At 36.7% G+C, this 18554-nt stretch overlaps 1 protein-coding gene across 1 annotated transcript in view; it reads left to right on the top strand.

The window, feature by feature from the left end:
* LOC128028945 (neurobeachin-like) overlaps positions 1–18554 on the top strand; it is a 235933-nt gene that overhangs the window by 84694 nt on the left and 132685 nt on the right. Inside the window, exons 21-31 of the mRNA XM_052616324.1 lie at positions 857–1049; positions 1202–2170; positions 3312–3529; positions 3785–3938; positions 5089–5269; positions 5720–5847; positions 6358–6423; positions 6793–6961; positions 9043–9481; positions 15926–16071; positions 17535–17652. Of these exons, the coding sequence (XP_052472284.1) occupies positions 857–1049; positions 1202–2170; positions 3312–3529; positions 3785–3938; positions 5089–5269; positions 5720–5847; positions 6358–6423; positions 6793–6961; positions 9043–9481; positions 15926–16071; positions 17535–17652 (2781 nt within the window). The remainder of the gene's footprint in view (positions 1–856; positions 1050–1201; positions 2171–3311; positions 3530–3784; positions 3939–5088; positions 5270–5719; positions 5848–6357; positions 6424–6792; positions 6962–9042; positions 9482–15925; positions 16072–17534; positions 17653–18554) is intronic.

The following is an 18554-nucleotide window of genomic DNA, read 5'->3' as shown; positions in this document are numbered from 1 at the left end:
AAAAGCATTTGAAGCCAAAGTAGATCGTAGAAACAATTGGTGTCAGTAGTTAATATCATCTGAAATGCAGCTCAGATCCGTTTTGTGAACTAGTTCAGCTGATTCGTTAAAAATATTTGTTTTAAAAAGAGTTTGTTTTACAAGCTGGGCATTGGTTCTTTTGCTTAAGAACTGATCAAGTGGAACTGGTGCAGATGTCAAGATTTTCTGTCGACAACAAATTCAATTTTGGTTTATTCCTCACACAAATCGATCGATCGTGTCTTTGGAAGACTGAATATAATGCAGAATTTAAATGGACCACTTTAATTGGAGTCCTTTTTGTAAAGTCCCTTGGAAGCCTTGAAGTCCCTATTAATTTTCAGCGTGAAGCAACTGATTAAGTTTTTCAGAAATGTTCCTTTTGTGTTCCACTGAAGGAAAGTTGGATGAGTTTCATTTCAGGGAGAACTAATCTTACAACAATGGTTTACATGTTTAACACTTACTAGCTGGCAGGGATTGGTTCCAACTGATATCTTACAACCTGAAGTGTTTAAGAAAAAGGAGCAAGCTTAATTCATTCTGCCTGAGTCAAAGTTCCATTTATTATATAACAATGCACAGAGAAAAAAAAATGACGGTGAATAACACAAAGTGCTTCAGGTGTTATTCAGATAGCTGCCAGTCACCTCACAGATCTGAAGTTCAATGGAGGTTGGGGCTGAAATTGCTTTGTGTTACTTGTCTATTTGTGAATTAGGTTCCAGCTTTGACTGTCGTTTGAGGATGTTAGAAGAGATGTTTGCGGAGGAGAGGAAGGGTTTAATGCGAGTGACTGCCGCAAGCTTAATCCATCTCATGTTCTGTGTGACAGGTGTCTGCTGCAGTGCTCCGTTTGGCAGGACTGGATGTTCTCTCTCGGCTACATTAACCCTAAGAACTCAGAGGAGCAGAAGATCACTGAGATGGTTTACAACATCTTCCGGATTCTCCTCTACCATGCCATCAAGCACGAGTGGGGCGGCTGGCGTGTGTGGGTGGACACACTCTCCATAGCCCACTCCAAAGTAAATAGATAGTTTTCACCAGCCAAACAACTTGTGAGCTTTTTCATCGATCAATACTGATGTGGATATCTAGAGATAAGATAGATGGATGGATGGATGGATGGATGTATTTAAGAAGAAGTCTAAACTTGCCACTACTCTTTGTTTGGCAGGTGACATATGAAGCTCACAAGGAATATTTAGCAAAAATGTATGAGGAATACCAGCGGCAGGAGGAGGAGAACATTAAGAAAGGGAAGAAGGGGCTTGTCAGCACCATTTCGGGGCTTTCTGACCAGGCTTCGGCCATCAAAGGCACTCTGGAGCTGGACCCGGATTCCCAAACCCAGACTCCTGAGAGTGAAGCGGATGAACCAGAGACGACAGATTCTGGAAGGAACCTCTTGTCTGAAACCAAATGTTTGGATGCGGAGAACCCAGAAACAGGTGTCCATGTGGAAGTTCACGACCTGCTTGTAGATATCAAAGCGGAGAAGGTTGAGGCCACAGAGGTCAAGATGGATGACATGGACCTCCTGCCTGTAATAGAAAATGGAGGCTTGGTGAAAGTGGACACTCTTCTGGATAACGTCTACTCGGCTGCAGTGGAGAAGCTAAACAGCAGTGTAAACAGCATGCTGGTACCCGAAGCCACCATAGAAGACAAGAGCTCAGGTCCTCTCATCACCCTGGTTGACGAAAAAGACATTGCCAGCAACAACACCTTCCATTTTGGCACGATGGCGACCGGCTTGGGAGAAAACCTCCTTCCTGAGATGGGACCATTTGAACCTCTTCTGCTCTCAGGAGTGAAACCTCAGGTCCATACCAGCTCTAGTGCAGACCTTGGGCTTCTGGCAGTCATGACGAAGAGCTCGAAAGAGTTGGACGCTGACCCAACGACTTCGGAGGATGACCGCTTTAAGATGCAGCCTGCTTTGAGTGGTTTTAGTGTCTCTGAAGGGGAAAGCCTGTCTGAATGCCCGGGGCAGGTAGAGACAGTGGCAGTAGATCTGGAGGCAGGGGGTTCTGGGGTAAAGAACACTGCAGATGTTACCAGCACCACATCAGACACAGAGAAATCAGATGATGATGGCAAAGATAAAGAGGTTAAGAAGATTCAGACTACGGCTACTACACAGGTAACTGTAGGTGTTGACAGTCTGTACTAGTCTGGGGTCAGTAGGTTTTTTTTTTTTTTTAAGAAATGAATACATCTACTCAGCAAGGATGCATCTAATCAAAAACAGTAAAGACTTGAAAAGATTGATGTAATAATAATAATTTCTGAATCAGTTTTTACGCAAAAATTATTAAGCAGCTCAACTGTTTTCAACGTTGATAATAATAAGAATGTTTCTTAAGCAGTAAATCAGCATATTAGAATGGTTTCTGAAGGATCACGTGATGAGACTGGAGTAATGGCTGCTGAAAATTCAGCTTTGCCATCACAGGAATAAATTACATTTTAAAATATATTCAAATAGAAAACAGTTATTTTAAATTGTAATAATATTTTACAATATGTTGTACAGTTTTTACTTTCTTTTTTGTATATAATACATTTAATCTATTTTATATTGAAAATTGTAAAGTTGAAATCTATTTTATTACAAAATAGCTATATTTATGTGTTCTTAATGTGTCTAATATTAAAATGATACTTATTTATCCTGTTTGACTGTTTATTTACATTTTTAATTTGATTATTTAAGTTATTATTATTTTTATTTTTTTTACTTTTTTACTTTTTAACATTACACCAAAAAAAGTTAGTTCTTTTAACACACTGACCCAGTAGTGGGGCATATTGTTACAGGTTTTTCAGCAAGATTTAAACAGTAAAACAATTATAAAATGGAGGGGGTGGATTAAAAGGTTAACATTAAAAATATTAAACTATAGTTTCAGACAAATGAAATTGTAATTAGTAAATTGACTTTACCTTTATGAAGATGTCCTGAGAACACAGTTCAGTCAATCAGTTAAAATATCGTAATTATATAGTTGACTCTTCTAAATGTATGTCATTGCGGTTTTATTACGTCACATTTCACATTTTATTTTATGTTGTTTTATTGCATTTGAAGGACATAACATTCCAATTTAAGGAGGTTCATTCTTTGACCTTTTTTATGCCTGCCAAACTTTCTTCTGAGGTGTTGTGTGTTATATCGAGGACCCTAGAAGAAAATGCAGTCTGCAGCTTGGCAAAACCTCTTGAAAAAAAGCTTGAAACATACAAACAAAAAAAAATGCATCAGCTTTGTGTTTTGCTTTCAGAGTTTACACGACCGCTCTGGTAGTCATCTGGATAGAGATCTGCGAGTGGATCTGGGTTTCAGAGGCATGTCGATGACAGAAGAGCAGTGTCGACAGTTCAGTCCCGGTCCCCGCACCACCATGTTCCGTATCCCAGAGTTCAAGTGGTCCCCAATGCACCAGCGCTTACTTACAGATCTGCTCTTTGCTCTAGAAGCAGACGTACACATTTGGAGAAGGTCAGTGGCTACAGTTTACTCCCGTTGTGAAGTAGATGCCATGTTTTCTGGTGTTTTTTGTACAGTAGAGATTTGTGTTTTGTATAGAACGAACTCTAATCCTGTCACTAGCAGTTTGTCAAAAATGATGCCGTCTGCGCTGATAAAGTCATCATTCTATAACAACTCAAATTTGCTATTATTGCAATGTAAATCTTTTTATCTTTGTTTCTGTCTTTCTCTTTCTTACGCTCCTCTTACTCTTGCCCCTCACAGTCATTCGACAAAATCCATCATGGACTTTGTCAACAGCAATGAGAACATAATCTTTGTACACAACACCATTCACCTGATCTCACAAATGGTGGATAACATCATCATGGCCTGTGGAGGGATCCTTCCCCTGCTGTCCGCAGCCACCTCGCCCTCTGTGAGTGTGCCAGAGATTTAACAATACTTCCATCCAGTGGTCGTCATAGATCAGTGCAAGCCAAGCTCTTCAGATACTGTATAAGCTTCCAAATAACAGAATGCCTCAGAGATAGTGCTGACTCCTTATATCCCCTTATTCTGTCTTCTTCACTGCTGAGTGTGTTTTAACTACGGGTTTCTCTTGAACTTTATTTATTAGTTTTTTATGTAAAGAATACCAAGGTTAGTATCAATAGATTAGTATATTTGGAATGTTCTATGGTACATTACCATTATCTCTATCATGGATAATGTGCCTACGGTCTCATAGCCCAGTAATCTTTTTTTTTTTTAAATACTAGAATATGTTGACTATTAAAAGCTCTGTTCACAGGATCTACATTCTGTTTAGTAGTTTTCATTCCAAATTTGCTTAATTTGTCTTGCGATTTTAGTCTGACCTCAATAGAAAGGTTGAGGTTTCTTTCTTTTTTTGTATTTTTTGAATTGTTTATTTTTGTGTTGAATCCATTTACACATTGGAAATCAATGCTAGTTCTCATATACTAGTTTCACATACCGTTCAAAAGTTTGGGGCTTTAAAAAGAAATTAATGCTTATATAAAGCATTGTTTCGACCAGTGAGTACCATATTTTCCTGACTATAAGTCGCACTTTTTTTAATAGTTTGGCTGGTCCTGTGACTTATAGTCAGGTGCAACTTATTTATCAAAATTAATTTGACATGAACCGATAGAAATGAACCAAGAGAAAACATTACCGTCTACAGCCGCGAGAGGGCGCTCTATGCTGCTCAGTGCTCCTGTAGTCTACACTGAAGCGCCCTCTCGTGGCTATAGACGGTAATGTTTTCTCTTGGTTCTAAATAAATTCGACTTATAGTCCAGTGTGACAAATCTTACCAACCCCGAACTTTTGAGTGGTAGTGTAGCTTGGTCATGGAGGTGATTGAACTCATTTTTCTTTGATTAAGACTTTCAGTGCACCACATCTAAAAACATGCCTGCTACTGCCAATCCTGCATTTTAGAAAGCGCCTGCCAAAGCTTTACATGACCCACTTCATGTGCAGGATTGTGTCACATTTTACCGACTACACCTTCGGAAGGTACCCTTTGTGTTCTTGATTACTGTGTGTGTCTGTGTCAGACTGAAATGGAGGGCATCGAGGCGACGCAGGGCATGTCGTCTGAGACGGCCGTGATCTTTCTGACCCGGCTGATGTCCATGGTCGATGTGCTGGTCTTTGCGAGTTCCCTCAACTTCAGCGAGATTGAAGCTGAGAAAAACATGTCTTCAGGTGGACTGATGCGACAGTGCCTCAGACTAGGTGTGTGTTTATGTGTGTCAAGACACTTTTTAAAGAAGAACGTTTAGCATACATTTCCTTTATTCTAACATCTTTAGACTCTTCCAACCAGCTTTCTGACTTTATTCTTCAGTCAATTTATCAGTTTTAAAATATTTTTTCAAGTGTTTTAAGCTTGTATTCTATAAACTTGTATATAAAAATGGAAGTATGTTTTTGGTCGTCTAGACATTCAGCATAAATTTCCAATAACACACTACCAACCATTTTTGTTTAGTTTTTCTCAGTCAATTTATTGGTTTTGGTGCTGTACAAGAAAAAAAAAAGAGAGAGGCTTATTTAAAAACACATTTAAGCAATAATATGCAAGCAGGATTTCTCCTATAACTCAAGGGGCCCATATATTGATCAGTCAGCACCCAGGATCAAACCTATTCAGTTTTTATAGCTTTTTCTTTCTCTCTGTCTCAGTATGTTGTGTAGCTGTGAGGAACTGTTTAGAGTGTCGTCAGCGTCAGAGGGACAGGATTCTGAAATCCACCCTGTCCTCCTCCAGTAAGTCTCAGGAGGGCCTGCAGGGCATGTCCACGTCCAGCAAGGTACCCACTTTACTACACACACTGTTATACTGCATCCAATCACTGTACACAGTTTCTGTAATTTCACTATGCTGTAAGGGTAGCGTTCTTGTTGCAAGTCCTTTATATGTATGGAAGTAGATATCTATAATTTATATAATCTAAGTAATGTATGTAGTTTATGACACAATTACTTAAATTATTGTTTTAAGATAAAAAAAACTTTTTTTATGTAAGTGTATAATGAAATGTAACTAATCTACTCTGTGTTCAAGCCATCTTTCTTAAAGACTGAAATTGCAGTAAGTGGTGTCTTGCCACATTCATGTTTTTGTCTTTTTCTACACAATAATATAACATTGTCACGTTATGTGGGATTTGCACCGTGGGTGTGGTGTGATTTTGTTAATGAGATCAGCGGTGTGAGAACTGTTCAGGTAAATGAAAGCGTTAAATGTCTGTTTGAAATGTCTGCTTTTCTTGCCTTAGACCACCATAGAAAATTGTCCAAGTAATGTTTCTCCAATTAAGGACCCGGACCGACTTCTGCAAGACGTGGACATCAACCGCCTGCGAGCTGCTGTTTTTCGTGATGTTGTGAGTAAATGTCAAATCGTCCTCAAATGCCCATTGAACGAAGCATAAATATGCATCTCCCCATGTTTAAATGTACACACTGTAGACAATGTAATCATATGGTTCATATGGTTAATAAATCACATATTTGCTATTATGAAATCACAAATACTGGGGTTACTTATTTAAATATTATTTTCAGGTTATTATTAAAATGTATATTTACAGATTTTCTTTTTTCATTAATTTTTTTATCGCCATTTTTTAAATGTCACTCTGTAACTGAAAACAGAATCAGTTCAGAGGAGCGTTTCTGCTTTGCGTGACCTGATTTAGTCACATGCTAACTCTTCTTCATACCATTAGCTGCTGTTATGTTGTGCTCCTCAGGATGACAGTAAGCAGGCCCAGTTCCTGGCTCTCGCTGTTGTCTATTTTATCTCGGTGCTGATGGTATCTAAGTACCGGGACATCTTGGAACCCCAGCGGGAGATTGTCAGGCCTATCAGCCAATCAGGAAGAGGCATTCGGCAGGAAATAAATTCCCCCCCAAGAACAGGTGTTGTAGTGACTGATGTTATATTTGTTGGTGTTGCTTAATGCACATATTCATATATATTTACAATAAGCAAAACAACTTAATTTGCATTGCTTATTTGCATTAAAAATGTCTTCTAATGCCATTAGCAAGGTAGTTTATGAGTGTGTGTGTGTCTGTGTGTTTGTCATACTAGATACAAATTATATTGAAAAAAAATAAATGTAGGTCTCGCGCTGGTGTCAAACTAATTTTCTTCACCACCTCCCACATTTATTATTCATAAGCTGCACTAATTATCCCACATAAAATTAAAATGCAACCCTTACAAAATTCTTGAAGGAAATCACTGCTGGCTTTGTCTGTAAAACTGTCGCAAAATTGGATGAATGTCCAGTAGTTTGAAGGATGCATTAAAGAACTATTGGAAATGTAAGATGTGTTCAATTCTGACTGGGTTTTGTTGGGGAACTGTAGTGAAAAGAATAGTGAGGGAAAAAGAGAAGAAAGAGTATAAAGAAAGAAGATCCATGCAGAGGCAGGGGCAGCGCTGCTATTTCCAGCCCCATCTGTCAGTGCCCATTAGGAAAGCAATCCACCAGAGGAGAATGGGATCATAGAGGCTGAGGCACTACGCTGTGTTGCCCTCATAAATTTCAGGGAAGAAAGGCTATGGATGGGAATTTTTCCAAACAGCATGCTGCAGGCCATTGTCTGCACTCAAATCAACATTCAGGAATAGTTTATAGCTGAATTGGGCCCCACTGACCTTGCTAAAGGCTCTTGATGAATATTACTGAAAATTCCTAACATGTGGAGAACAACTGGATATACTGTAGACAAGCAAGGGTTTGGATATTGAGTGGTCTTGTCTGAAAGGGCTTGATTTTATTATATAGGATGAAAGTGGATGTATGTTGAAGAGTCTTGACAGCAAATCTTTTTGAAGGACAGAAACGCTGTCATTGTGCTCAGACAGTATGTAAATCAGATATTTGGATCAGAGACTAAACATTTTTTAAAGCAAAATTTATAAAGCATCTCTATTGACATTCACATAATATACTGAAAGAAGTTTCTTCTGCTCATCAAGCCTGCATTTATTTGATCAAAAATACAGAAAAAAACAGTAATGTTGTGAAATATTATTACAACTTAAAATAATAGTTTTCTATTTGAAGCTGAATTTTCAGCATCATTACTCCAGCCTTCAGTGTCACATGAAACATCCAGTCTATCACATGATCATTTAGAAATCATTCTAATATTCTGATTTATTATGAGTGTTGGAAACAGTTCTGCTTTCTAATATATTTGATGAATAAAAGGTTAAATAGAACTGCATTTATTAAAAAAAAAAAAAATTATAATAATATATATTCTAATAATATATTTTCTTTACTATCACTTTTTATCAATTTAACACATCCTTGCTGAATAAAAGTATTGATTTTATTTAAAAAGAAGAAAGAAAAAAAATTACTGACCCGAAATTACTGACCAGTAGTGTATATTGTTATTACAAAATATTTATATTTTAAAACATATATTCATTTTTTTTTCATTTTATTTATCAAAGTATCCTAAAAAAGTATCACATGTTCTGAAAAAATATTAAGCAGCAGAACTGTTTCCAACTTTGATAATCAATCATCATATTAGAATGATTTCTAAAGGATCATGTGATAATGATCCTAAAAATTTAGCTTTGCATCACAGACATAAATGATAATTTAAAGTATAATAAATTTAAAAACAATTATTTTAAATTGTAAAAATATATCACAATATTACATTTTTTTTCTGTATTTTTGATCAAATAAATGCAGGCTTAATGAGCAGAAGAAACTTCTTTCAAAAACATAAAAAATAGTTATGTTTGCAAACTTTTGGTCTGTACTGTGTGTATATATATATATATATATATATATATATATATACACATACATACATACATCTGATGTGGTTCTTAAAGACACTGTAATGTCATAAATGTGATAAAATAATGATAAAAACCTAGTAGTTCTAGTGATCATTTTCTAATAATCTCTGATTTCTGTTATATTTCATACATCTTCTACACTGCGATACCTAATCCTCAGAGCACCCATCAGCCCTCTCTGACAGCTGCACGGATGCCGTTAGTGTTCTGGAGGAGTTCCGTCAGGAGTCATCCCTCCCTCACTCAGACTCAGGACTGGGGGACGAGCAGGGGTCCAGTGTCATGAATGGGGCCCACCTGGACCTCGCCATGGGTGGTCCGAACGGCATGAGCGGCCTGTTCTGCACACTGTCATCAGAGGCCAGGTCACAGGAGAGTCTGACTGAGCCATCGATCATGGATCACCTCAAACCCGCCTCCATCTCCAGCATCAGCCAGTCCAACAAAGGCATCAATGTCAAGGAGATCCTGAAGAGCCTGGTAGCAGCTCCTGTGGAGATCACAGAGAGCGGTCCAGACACCCTACCCTACCCTGACCACCAAGCCATGAAGAGGGAAGCCCAAGCCATGTTACCCATGCAGTTCCATTCCTTTGACAGGTACCAGCTTCTCATTGTCACAATGCAAGAATTTTAAGGAGTCTTTGACAACTTTTGAAATGAAAAGTGTACATTTAGTATGAGTTTAATTGAAAGCATTTGTGGCATAATGTTGATAACAAAAAAATTAAATCCTATTTGTCACTCCTTTTCTTTAAATAACACAAAGATCTAGATGACAGTTAAGAGCTTACAATATACGTGAATGGAGTCCAATTCATAAATTTTAACATGCTCACTGTTTCAATAGTATAACCACCAGACATAAACAATATGCATATTAACATGATTTCAGTGTAAAAATTAAATTAATCCTTCATTAAACTTTTCTGTGTAAGGTTATATCCAAATTATTTAAACTGCTTTAACATAAGAATTAATATAAGTGCTTTAAAAAAAATAATAATTCTAACTTTTTTTTTTTTTTTTACTAAATTCTCTTCTTTTTTAAGAAGGAAAGATTATATTTTGTGATAGTAAACATTGTTCTACAAAAGCTGTCGATTGAGCTTTACTTGAATTGAACAAGGAGTAATGCTTTAAATGTCCACCAAAAATTCATCAAACCTGTATGACTTTATTTCTTCTGAAAACCACAAAATAAGATGTTTTTAAGAATGTAGGTAACCAAACAGTTCTTGTTCTCATTTACTATTCCCATTTAGCAAATATGTGATATATTGACCATATCAACCAATGGACAAAAATATACAATGAATGTCAGTAGAAACCTAAAGTTTTTAATTTGCCACAATTCTTAAAAATATATAATTTTGTGTTCCAGTGAAGAACTGAAGTCATTTAGTTTGACAAAACGACACGAGGTTAGGTAAATGACAGAATTTAGCCGTAACTTTGATGAAGTGTAATGATATTAACCTCCACCAGGTGGCAGCAGTATACATCAGCTTGACTGCCAAATATGAAATCATTTGACTTTACTGTGTACGTGATTGAATTTGTCACCAATAGCATTACAGTAGCCCATTTACTGCAGATGTATAATTACAAGACCCCTTAAACGTACAGTGACCTTTTCTGTATGCCTGCGATCCCTTCCGTGCCTTTAAACATTACACAATATATTACAGTCAAACCATGATGAATTCTTGGATTAGTCTTGTCCCTGAGGAATGGCCATAATGATTTTCTTGGTCATAAGCAAGGCATAACTCACTCTAAATTCCCCATACTTTCTATCACGAAGAATTGCTGTGTTTGAAAATGTCTCAGAGATGTGTTTGAGCGTTTTGTGGCGTATTTACATTCCAAGGCCAGATAAAATCACAGCATGATTTGTCTGTGCTATTAAACACATGTCTTCAGTTTTGCTGCAAAGCTGTTGCTGTTCATGGCTGGCCAAAATCAACATATGTAAACAGAATTTGTGTAAATGAAAAAGATTATATATATATATATATATATATATATATATATATATATATATATATATGATAATAATCTGTTCACTTTGGCTAAAAATTATCTCCAGCTGGATGGGAGGAGGGTTTCGCTGCATTAAACACTTAATAAATCTCTGTCTGGGATAGCATGCATGGCAATTTGTTCAGACTGGTTTGTATGTTTGAATATTGAAAATACTGTACATTGAAATCTATTTATGTGTGTGTGTGTATTTTTTTATGTAATAGGCACATACATGTATGTAGAATTTATAGATTTATACATTTTTATACAATTATTATAGAATTTTTTGATATATGGAATTTATATAAAATTACATTGAATAAAATGCCGCTTTCAAACTGATGTTTTCATTAATTTTGACAGTTTTATGTTTAGACGTGGGTAAAGTAAAGGAATCCTTTAAAACAAGTTGAATACAATGGCAGAAATCACACAGAACAGAATGAAACTTTCAAAATAAGAAAATGTCAAATCTGATTAAACAATTAAATCTATTCTCACCGTGAATTCAATATTCTATGGGCCTAAAATAATTTGTTACCATTTTTACATGTTGTTGAGTTGTTCATACATAAAATGCTTTTGTTTTAGATGCTTTCAATATGCTAATAATGTTAATAAAGTTAATTATAAAGTTTATTATCATAAGTGTCTATAGAAGCATGCAAAAATCTGTTTTAGAACCATACTTTATGTATAGATGTATACTGGCCTTTTATTGTATTATCAACAAATTACTTGTCAGTAAACATGTTATTAGTTTTTATTCATTTATTTTTATGTCAGTGAGAGATCTAAGTGGGCAGTTTATTTATTTACTTATTTTTGCCAGATTAAGTTACAATGTGTGCCTGGCGTTAAGCCGATGCACAAAAGATGGTATTTTGAAGAATATTGATAACCGAAAGATTGACGGTAGCCATTGACTTCCACATTAGTCAACCGTTTGATTATCAACATTCTTCAAACTATCCTCTTTTGTGTTCAGCACAAGAAAGAAACTCATACAGGTTTGGAACAAGTGGAGGGCGAGCAAATCATTTTTATTATTAATCATTTTCTTTTTTTGGTGAGCTATCCCTTTAAAACTATGGCTGCTGTGAGACTAGGCCCAAATAATGTGCTTCTTCCTGCTTCGATATTGAGTCACAGGAACAATGGATCTGTAGTAATGTGTGCAAGCGCCACAGATGAGGTGTGCCTGCTGACTAGTAAAGGTGTTGTGTGGAGATGTGTTTGTGAGTGTTAGGGAAGGTCTCCAGGGCGTTGATGACAGATTAAACAGAAGCGCCCCACCGTGCCCCTAGCTCCCCTCCTGTCGTCCTCACCCCTCAGCACCCTAATAGAGGCTGGCAGGCAGAAATGAGTTGCCATGGAAGAGTGTATTATTTTTGAAATGCTTTCACACAGGCGGTCCGCAGACGCCCGGGTCATACCACTCTCTCCCGCATGCTTTAATGTCATCTGCCGGCCTTGAAATTGCTGTGTCTAATTGTTTGCCACCTGCCACCAAATGAGCTGCCAGACGTGGACAGGCTTCTTGGATTGTCTGTCAGAAGCTTAATAGATAGGGAGTGAAAACATCAAAAAAAAAAAAAAAGCCTCAAACACAGGAGTGATCAAGATGACTCGCACATCATAGTCTTTCTGGGACTTTTCCAAAGGTGAATTTTTTTAATTAGTATTGAATTACCAGAAAGCCGTGTTTGCAGATGGGGCTGCCGCCATGAAGGACTTGCTTTAGTCCATTTAAATCAAAGAGAAACACTTTAATACATTAAAATCAGTCCGTTTCATACTAATGGATGGCATGCTAATGAACGGAGTGACAAAAAATAAGTTTGCCATTATATGAGTCCAACACATATAATTATTGTTATTGTTAAATGTTCATTTATGCACTGAGACTGTGATACTAATAGCCATTTCAAATAAAACATATAAACTATTTGCATTATTCATAGTCTACCCGAGTTTTATCTATGCTTCATTCAAAGTACGTCAATTTAAAAATTCATATAAATAAAATATGCACAGGATAATTCATGCATCATTCACAAGCTCCCAGCCAATGAATAATTCATGAGGAGTGTTGATCAGTCTAATACTATCTGCTCTACCTGTCAAATAATTGCAAGGAGTCAACATAATACTGTAGAAAAGCATTGCTTTAGAGATCTTTATGCTCAAAACTGTTGCAAACTGAGGTCAAATAATGTACTTTAGAGGTTAGGATGTCCATGTTACACATATTACTGATATGTTTCATTTATATTAAATAATAATTTTAGTAGTAGTTGTTCATATAAAGTGCATCTGAATGTTATTTCCACAAAACAATTAAATATGACTGATTACTATTTATTTTAGATGTAGTTCCACACTATTTTGTCAGCTGTGGTTCACAAATGCAGTCATTTTTCTTACATCATCCAGTTTTTCATTTTCATTATTTTTTATTATTATTATTATATATATATTTATTTATTTATTTTGATAAATTTAGACTTTTTTTTCAGCAAGGATGCATTCGATTGGACTAAAGTGACAGGGAAGACATTGAAAATGTTACAGCAGATTTTTTATTTATTTCAAATTAATGCTGTTGTTTTAAACTTTCTTATCATCATAGAATCTTGATTAAAATGTCTCAAACTATTTTTCACAAAAATATAAATCAATAAATCTGTTTTCAACATTGATAATAATAACAAATGTTTCTTTAATGCCAAATCAGCATATCTGAATGATTTCTGAAGGGTAATCATTCATTCATTCTTTCTTTCTTAAATGCATCGGTGAGCTTAAAAGACTTATTAAAAAAGATTTTAAAAAATCTTACAGACCCCAGACTTTTAAACAGTAATGTATGTATTTGCATCTACAAGGATAATTCCTAATAACTCATAAAGACAATGGGACAGACTTATGATTTTAAGCGTATGTTATTCTCTGTTTGAAGAGCTCAAGGGGAAGCACATGTCACAGAATGTTTTTGCTTCCTCACATGCGATCTATGAGAAACTCTCTGGGTCACGCCAACATGTTAAAGAGAGCGTGGCAGTATCCCAGACAAGAGCTCTAATAGCTCCATCCTCTCTCTGTACAGTGTCTGCTCCGAGGTCACATTGTGCAGCATCAGGAGGCTTAGCAGGTGACATTAGAACCAGACCTGCGCTACATCACCGAAAACATGCAGATCTCCATATCGGCCAGCATCTTGAACCACGTCAAGTCGTGATAAGGAAACCAGGCCGATAAACACACCAACAAAATATCATTCCATTCTCCAAAGCACTTGACTCTGTCATGTTTATAATATCAAACCAATCCTCTCTTGCTCTTTGCTATCAGGCTAAGGTGAGTTTCCGTGAATCTGCGAAGCTCCAGAATGTCTTGTGAAGACATACAGGAGATTATCAGTGAGGTCAAGAGTTTAACACAAACTCGTGATCATGCTCATCTCCAGCACTATCTTCATCTGGTTAGACTGTTGCCTCTGGAAACCATGTGATTTCCTTCTACAGCTATAAATAAGCTGGGAAAAAGGCTAAATATAATTTCTTGAAGGCATAATTAAGTTGATTAGTATATTTAGGTCCTTTTTTGTGGTTTAATTGGTTTAGTAGCTATATTTAGCTACTTAATCTCTTTTCAGAGATCGCAGCTGGCCAGTGTTGGGTCAAAAAGGATGACGAGATGATTGCCCGTATTGTGATTTTCTTTAACTGGAGTGGATTATTCCTGTTATGCCGTACCTTTGGGAGTACTTTCTGTAAATGTATTTAAAAAATGAATATACTGCGTTTAAGTATTTCTATTAAAGAATGTGCCAAATTTTCAGACATATGTTCGTGGCTTGTTCAAACACTTAAATTAATTTTACCATGACTAGAAAGGTAAGAAAGACAGAAATGGATGGTAAACAGCCCAAAATAATTTGCTTTGATGAGGGTGTCACCTTTTGGTGTTTTATGTTTTGTGATATTTTTGCTTATTGATATGTAAAATTTTCATCCATCTTTTCTCTCTATCTTTATTTGTTCCTACACTTTTATTCTATATTTAATTACTTTCCCCAATTTTTTTAACTTTTTCTAATGGAATAGAATGTTTTGAAGTGGTACAACTTCCTGGAAAGTATAGTAATTCAGAAACTAGCTTTTGCAAGTGTATATGAATATAACAAAACAACAACAAAAAGTTAGGACAAAACTTCATTGATGACTATATAGATAGATACCATTTTTTTTTCTATTTTTATAATTTAAGAATATTTTCTATTAGTATTTAATCCAGTATAGTGAGATATAATGGGGCCATAAAAATGTAGTGTATTGTATTAATAACCCATAAGGTTTTCTAAGGTGAGAACATCAAAACTGCACCGCTGTAGCAACAGCTAATTCCTGCAACACACCTGGAAAGTATCTTCTGATGAATTTCGCTCCGAGTTTGACATTATGTCAAGTCACAGCAGTGGACAAACAGCAGGAAAGAGAAACATACCCAAAACCCAGCAGTCACTGCTTTTGATTTTACTGTTTGTTTGTCCTAAGCTCTCATTCTGTACAGTCGCAAGGCAAGCACGGGGCCGGCAGGAGAGCAGGATGTTTACTTTGCCTGCAGGTCTTTCCCTTGCCACTGCGACCATTCAATCTATCCACTTTCATCCAGTCTGACTGGACTGTGGAAAACAGCCATCAATCTCCCTCCAGCTTAATCAACTGATTTCACTAGGAACCGTGTATTTATTGTTGCAGGTGAAATGTTTTTTTTTGTTTTGTTGGATGTGCTTCTTTTCGCTTATGCAGAATCTTGAAGCTTTTGTGGGTCACTTGCCATCCCTTCTGGGAAGTGCTTGGTAAAATCCTAACTGATTGGTTAGGGGTTTACACATCCGCTAATTCCAGTACATTGTTCTGGCCTGGTTACAAGAACAGTTTGCCAGCCACATCCAATCCAAGGTACACTTAGTAAAAGACTGTGTACACTTTCTTTTCCTTCCTCTCGCAGGAGTGTGGTGGTACAGGCCAAGAAGCCTCTGGCAGTGAATACAGTGGGCAGTTCGGGCTCCAGCAGCACCCTGACCTCTGCTAACACCCCAAACATCTTCACTGCTGCTTCATCCACTACACCCAAGAGTATGATCAACACTACAGGTTAGCATTGCTCTGACTTATGTCTCGATACAACCTTACTGAACCTATTCTGGATTTATTTCAAAGCTATGGTAACTTTATAAGGCCAGACATTATCCATAAAAGTATATTTAAAGGTCGCAACTGCTCTCTGTTCATTAATGAGACGCTAATTTGAACGTGCAAGTGCTTAAGTGAATTTCCACTGAAATGCATACTCTGCTCTGCTATTCTTAGAATAATTAAAGATGTCATTCCTAAAATAATTCAATCTCAGGAAATTAGATTTGGTGGCATCGGGCTCTATGTCCACTAGAGGGGGCCCCCTTCATGAAGCTTTCTCAAACTATAGGGAAAAAAAGACATGAAGATAGGATCTATATGAAATTTCAAGGTTGTTATGCAGCCACATGGAGACTATAAGGAAGTTCCATTTCAAACGGCCCCCCTAGGGTGCACACTGTGAACACTATAGATTTTTCTCTTGAGACTGGAGCTGTTGTACCTACCTTATTGAGTGTGAAATTGTAAGTGTGTATTGCTCTAGGCAGGAGATTCTAGACTAAAAACATGATATTTGATTCTGTGGGATGCGTTGAAAATATCTGTAATAGTTATAATTTTCCCAGTTTGTTTATTTCATAAATTTTCGTGTATTGGGAATTGAAAGCCAATTTTAACAACCTGCTAAAATACTTTTTGTGGTATTATGTTTTCTATAAGAGAGGCTGTTTTTAGTCCCCATTTTCCATCATACGCCTTATTGAGATCTGATTAGAATGCACAAGGTACATTAATCTGAAATGTAACTGAGACTTGTCTTGGCACTTGTATACTGTTTTTGTTCTCTTGTTGACCTGACTGCTTCTATTGTTCTCATTTGTAAGTCGCTTTGGATAAATGATAAAATGTAAATGTAAATGTAATGTAATGACGCTTCCCCTCATCTTGGTGTATTTGCTTATGGGTGGACACTGATCTCTGACATGGCGATTGATGGCTGCATAGTAGATTTCCCATCCTCAGATGTCCCATGACAGCTTGTGGTTTCACAGGATGACAGTCCATTGCAGTGATGGATCTATCAGAAGTTCCCTGCTGCACAGGGCGCTGTGGACACTGGATTTGGCAAAGAGAGACATAAAGGAATGTAAGATGGTGCTTGACGCTCTCAGGGAGAGGCGAGAGTATTAGGGATATTTCTCAAAGCTTGTACTGTACCTCGGTTGTTAAGTTGTTACCTGATGAATAAACAGAAAGAGCATTTGATTTTAGTGCAACTTAGGGATTAGTTGGCAGTTGGTGGGGATATAAAGTGATAAAATATAAGGTGAGTTGTTTTCAATGTCTGACAAGGTGTGAGGGAAATATTTATTAATTTAGAAATTCTTATTTAAAACAAAATGCATTTACACCAAAAACTTAATTTATTCTTTATTTAGTCACTCTTCCTAACCTGTGATTTCTCTCTTGTTGTCTCTCAGGAGCCACAGATGCGTCCACCTCCTCTTCCTCCAGCTTTGTGAATGGAGTCACCAGCAAGAATCTGCCTGCGGTTCAGACTGTGGCCCCCATGCCTGAGGACACCATGGAGAACATGAGGTGAATCAGAGTCCCAGGGTGTGTGTGTTGAGGTCTAAGACAGACAGCAGGATAGAGATTCAGCTTGATGTTTTTTAGAAAATGGGATGGTTGGATGAGCGGCTATTGAAGCATTGTGAAATATATATGTATATTATGTTATTATTATTATTATTATTATTTTTATTTATTTATTTTTTACTGGAAATTAAAAATGGACCACTATTGGACATTTGTTACCCTAGACAACAAAACCAGTCTTAAGTCACCGGGGTATATTTGTAGCAATAGCCAAAAATACACTGTATGGGTCAAAATTTTTGATTTTTCTTTTGCCAAAAATCATTAAGATATTAAGTAAAGAACATGTTCCATGAAGATATTTTGTAAATTTCCTACCGATGATATATAAAAACTTCATTTTTAATTAGTAATATGCATTGCTAAAGGCTTAATTTGGACAACTTTAAAGTTGATTTTCTGAATATTTAAATATTTTTGCACCCTCAGATTCTAGATGTTCAAATAGTGCTGTCTTAAGTGTCACATGGTCCTTCAGAAATCAAGTGAATATGATTTCACACAATACCCCTTTAACATGATAAAATAACTGCAAAACGCACCCTCAAGTGTCATATTGCTTTATTTGAGTGTGTCTGTGATTGGGAAGTACTTCTTCTGTCAGCACCTCCTCAGATGCATTTGTGTTTGTTCACCCAGACAGAGTTTTTATTATCACTGCCACAAGAGGGGGTCAGAACTCAGGCTTGTTTTTTCATGTTTACAGAAATTGTGCCTTTCCTTTGTTTAGGGCAATGGGCGACACTCATTTTATTTATTTTTTATTGTTGTGGTTGCAAAAACCAGACAACCCCACACCGTACATATCGCCTGTCCCCTCTCTCACTGCCCGCCGTGGGTGT

This window comes from Carassius gibelio, chromosome A15 (genome assembly GCF_023724105.1).
Source record: "Carassius gibelio isolate Cgi1373 ecotype wild population from Czech Republic chromosome A15, carGib1.2-hapl.c, whole genome shotgun sequence".
NCBI classification, from domain to species: domain Eukaryota; kingdom Metazoa; phylum Chordata; class Actinopteri; order Cypriniformes; family Cyprinidae; genus Carassius; species Carassius gibelio.
The sequence above is the reverse complement of the archived record's forward strand: the minus strand, read 5'-3'. Positions and strand labels throughout refer to the sequence as shown.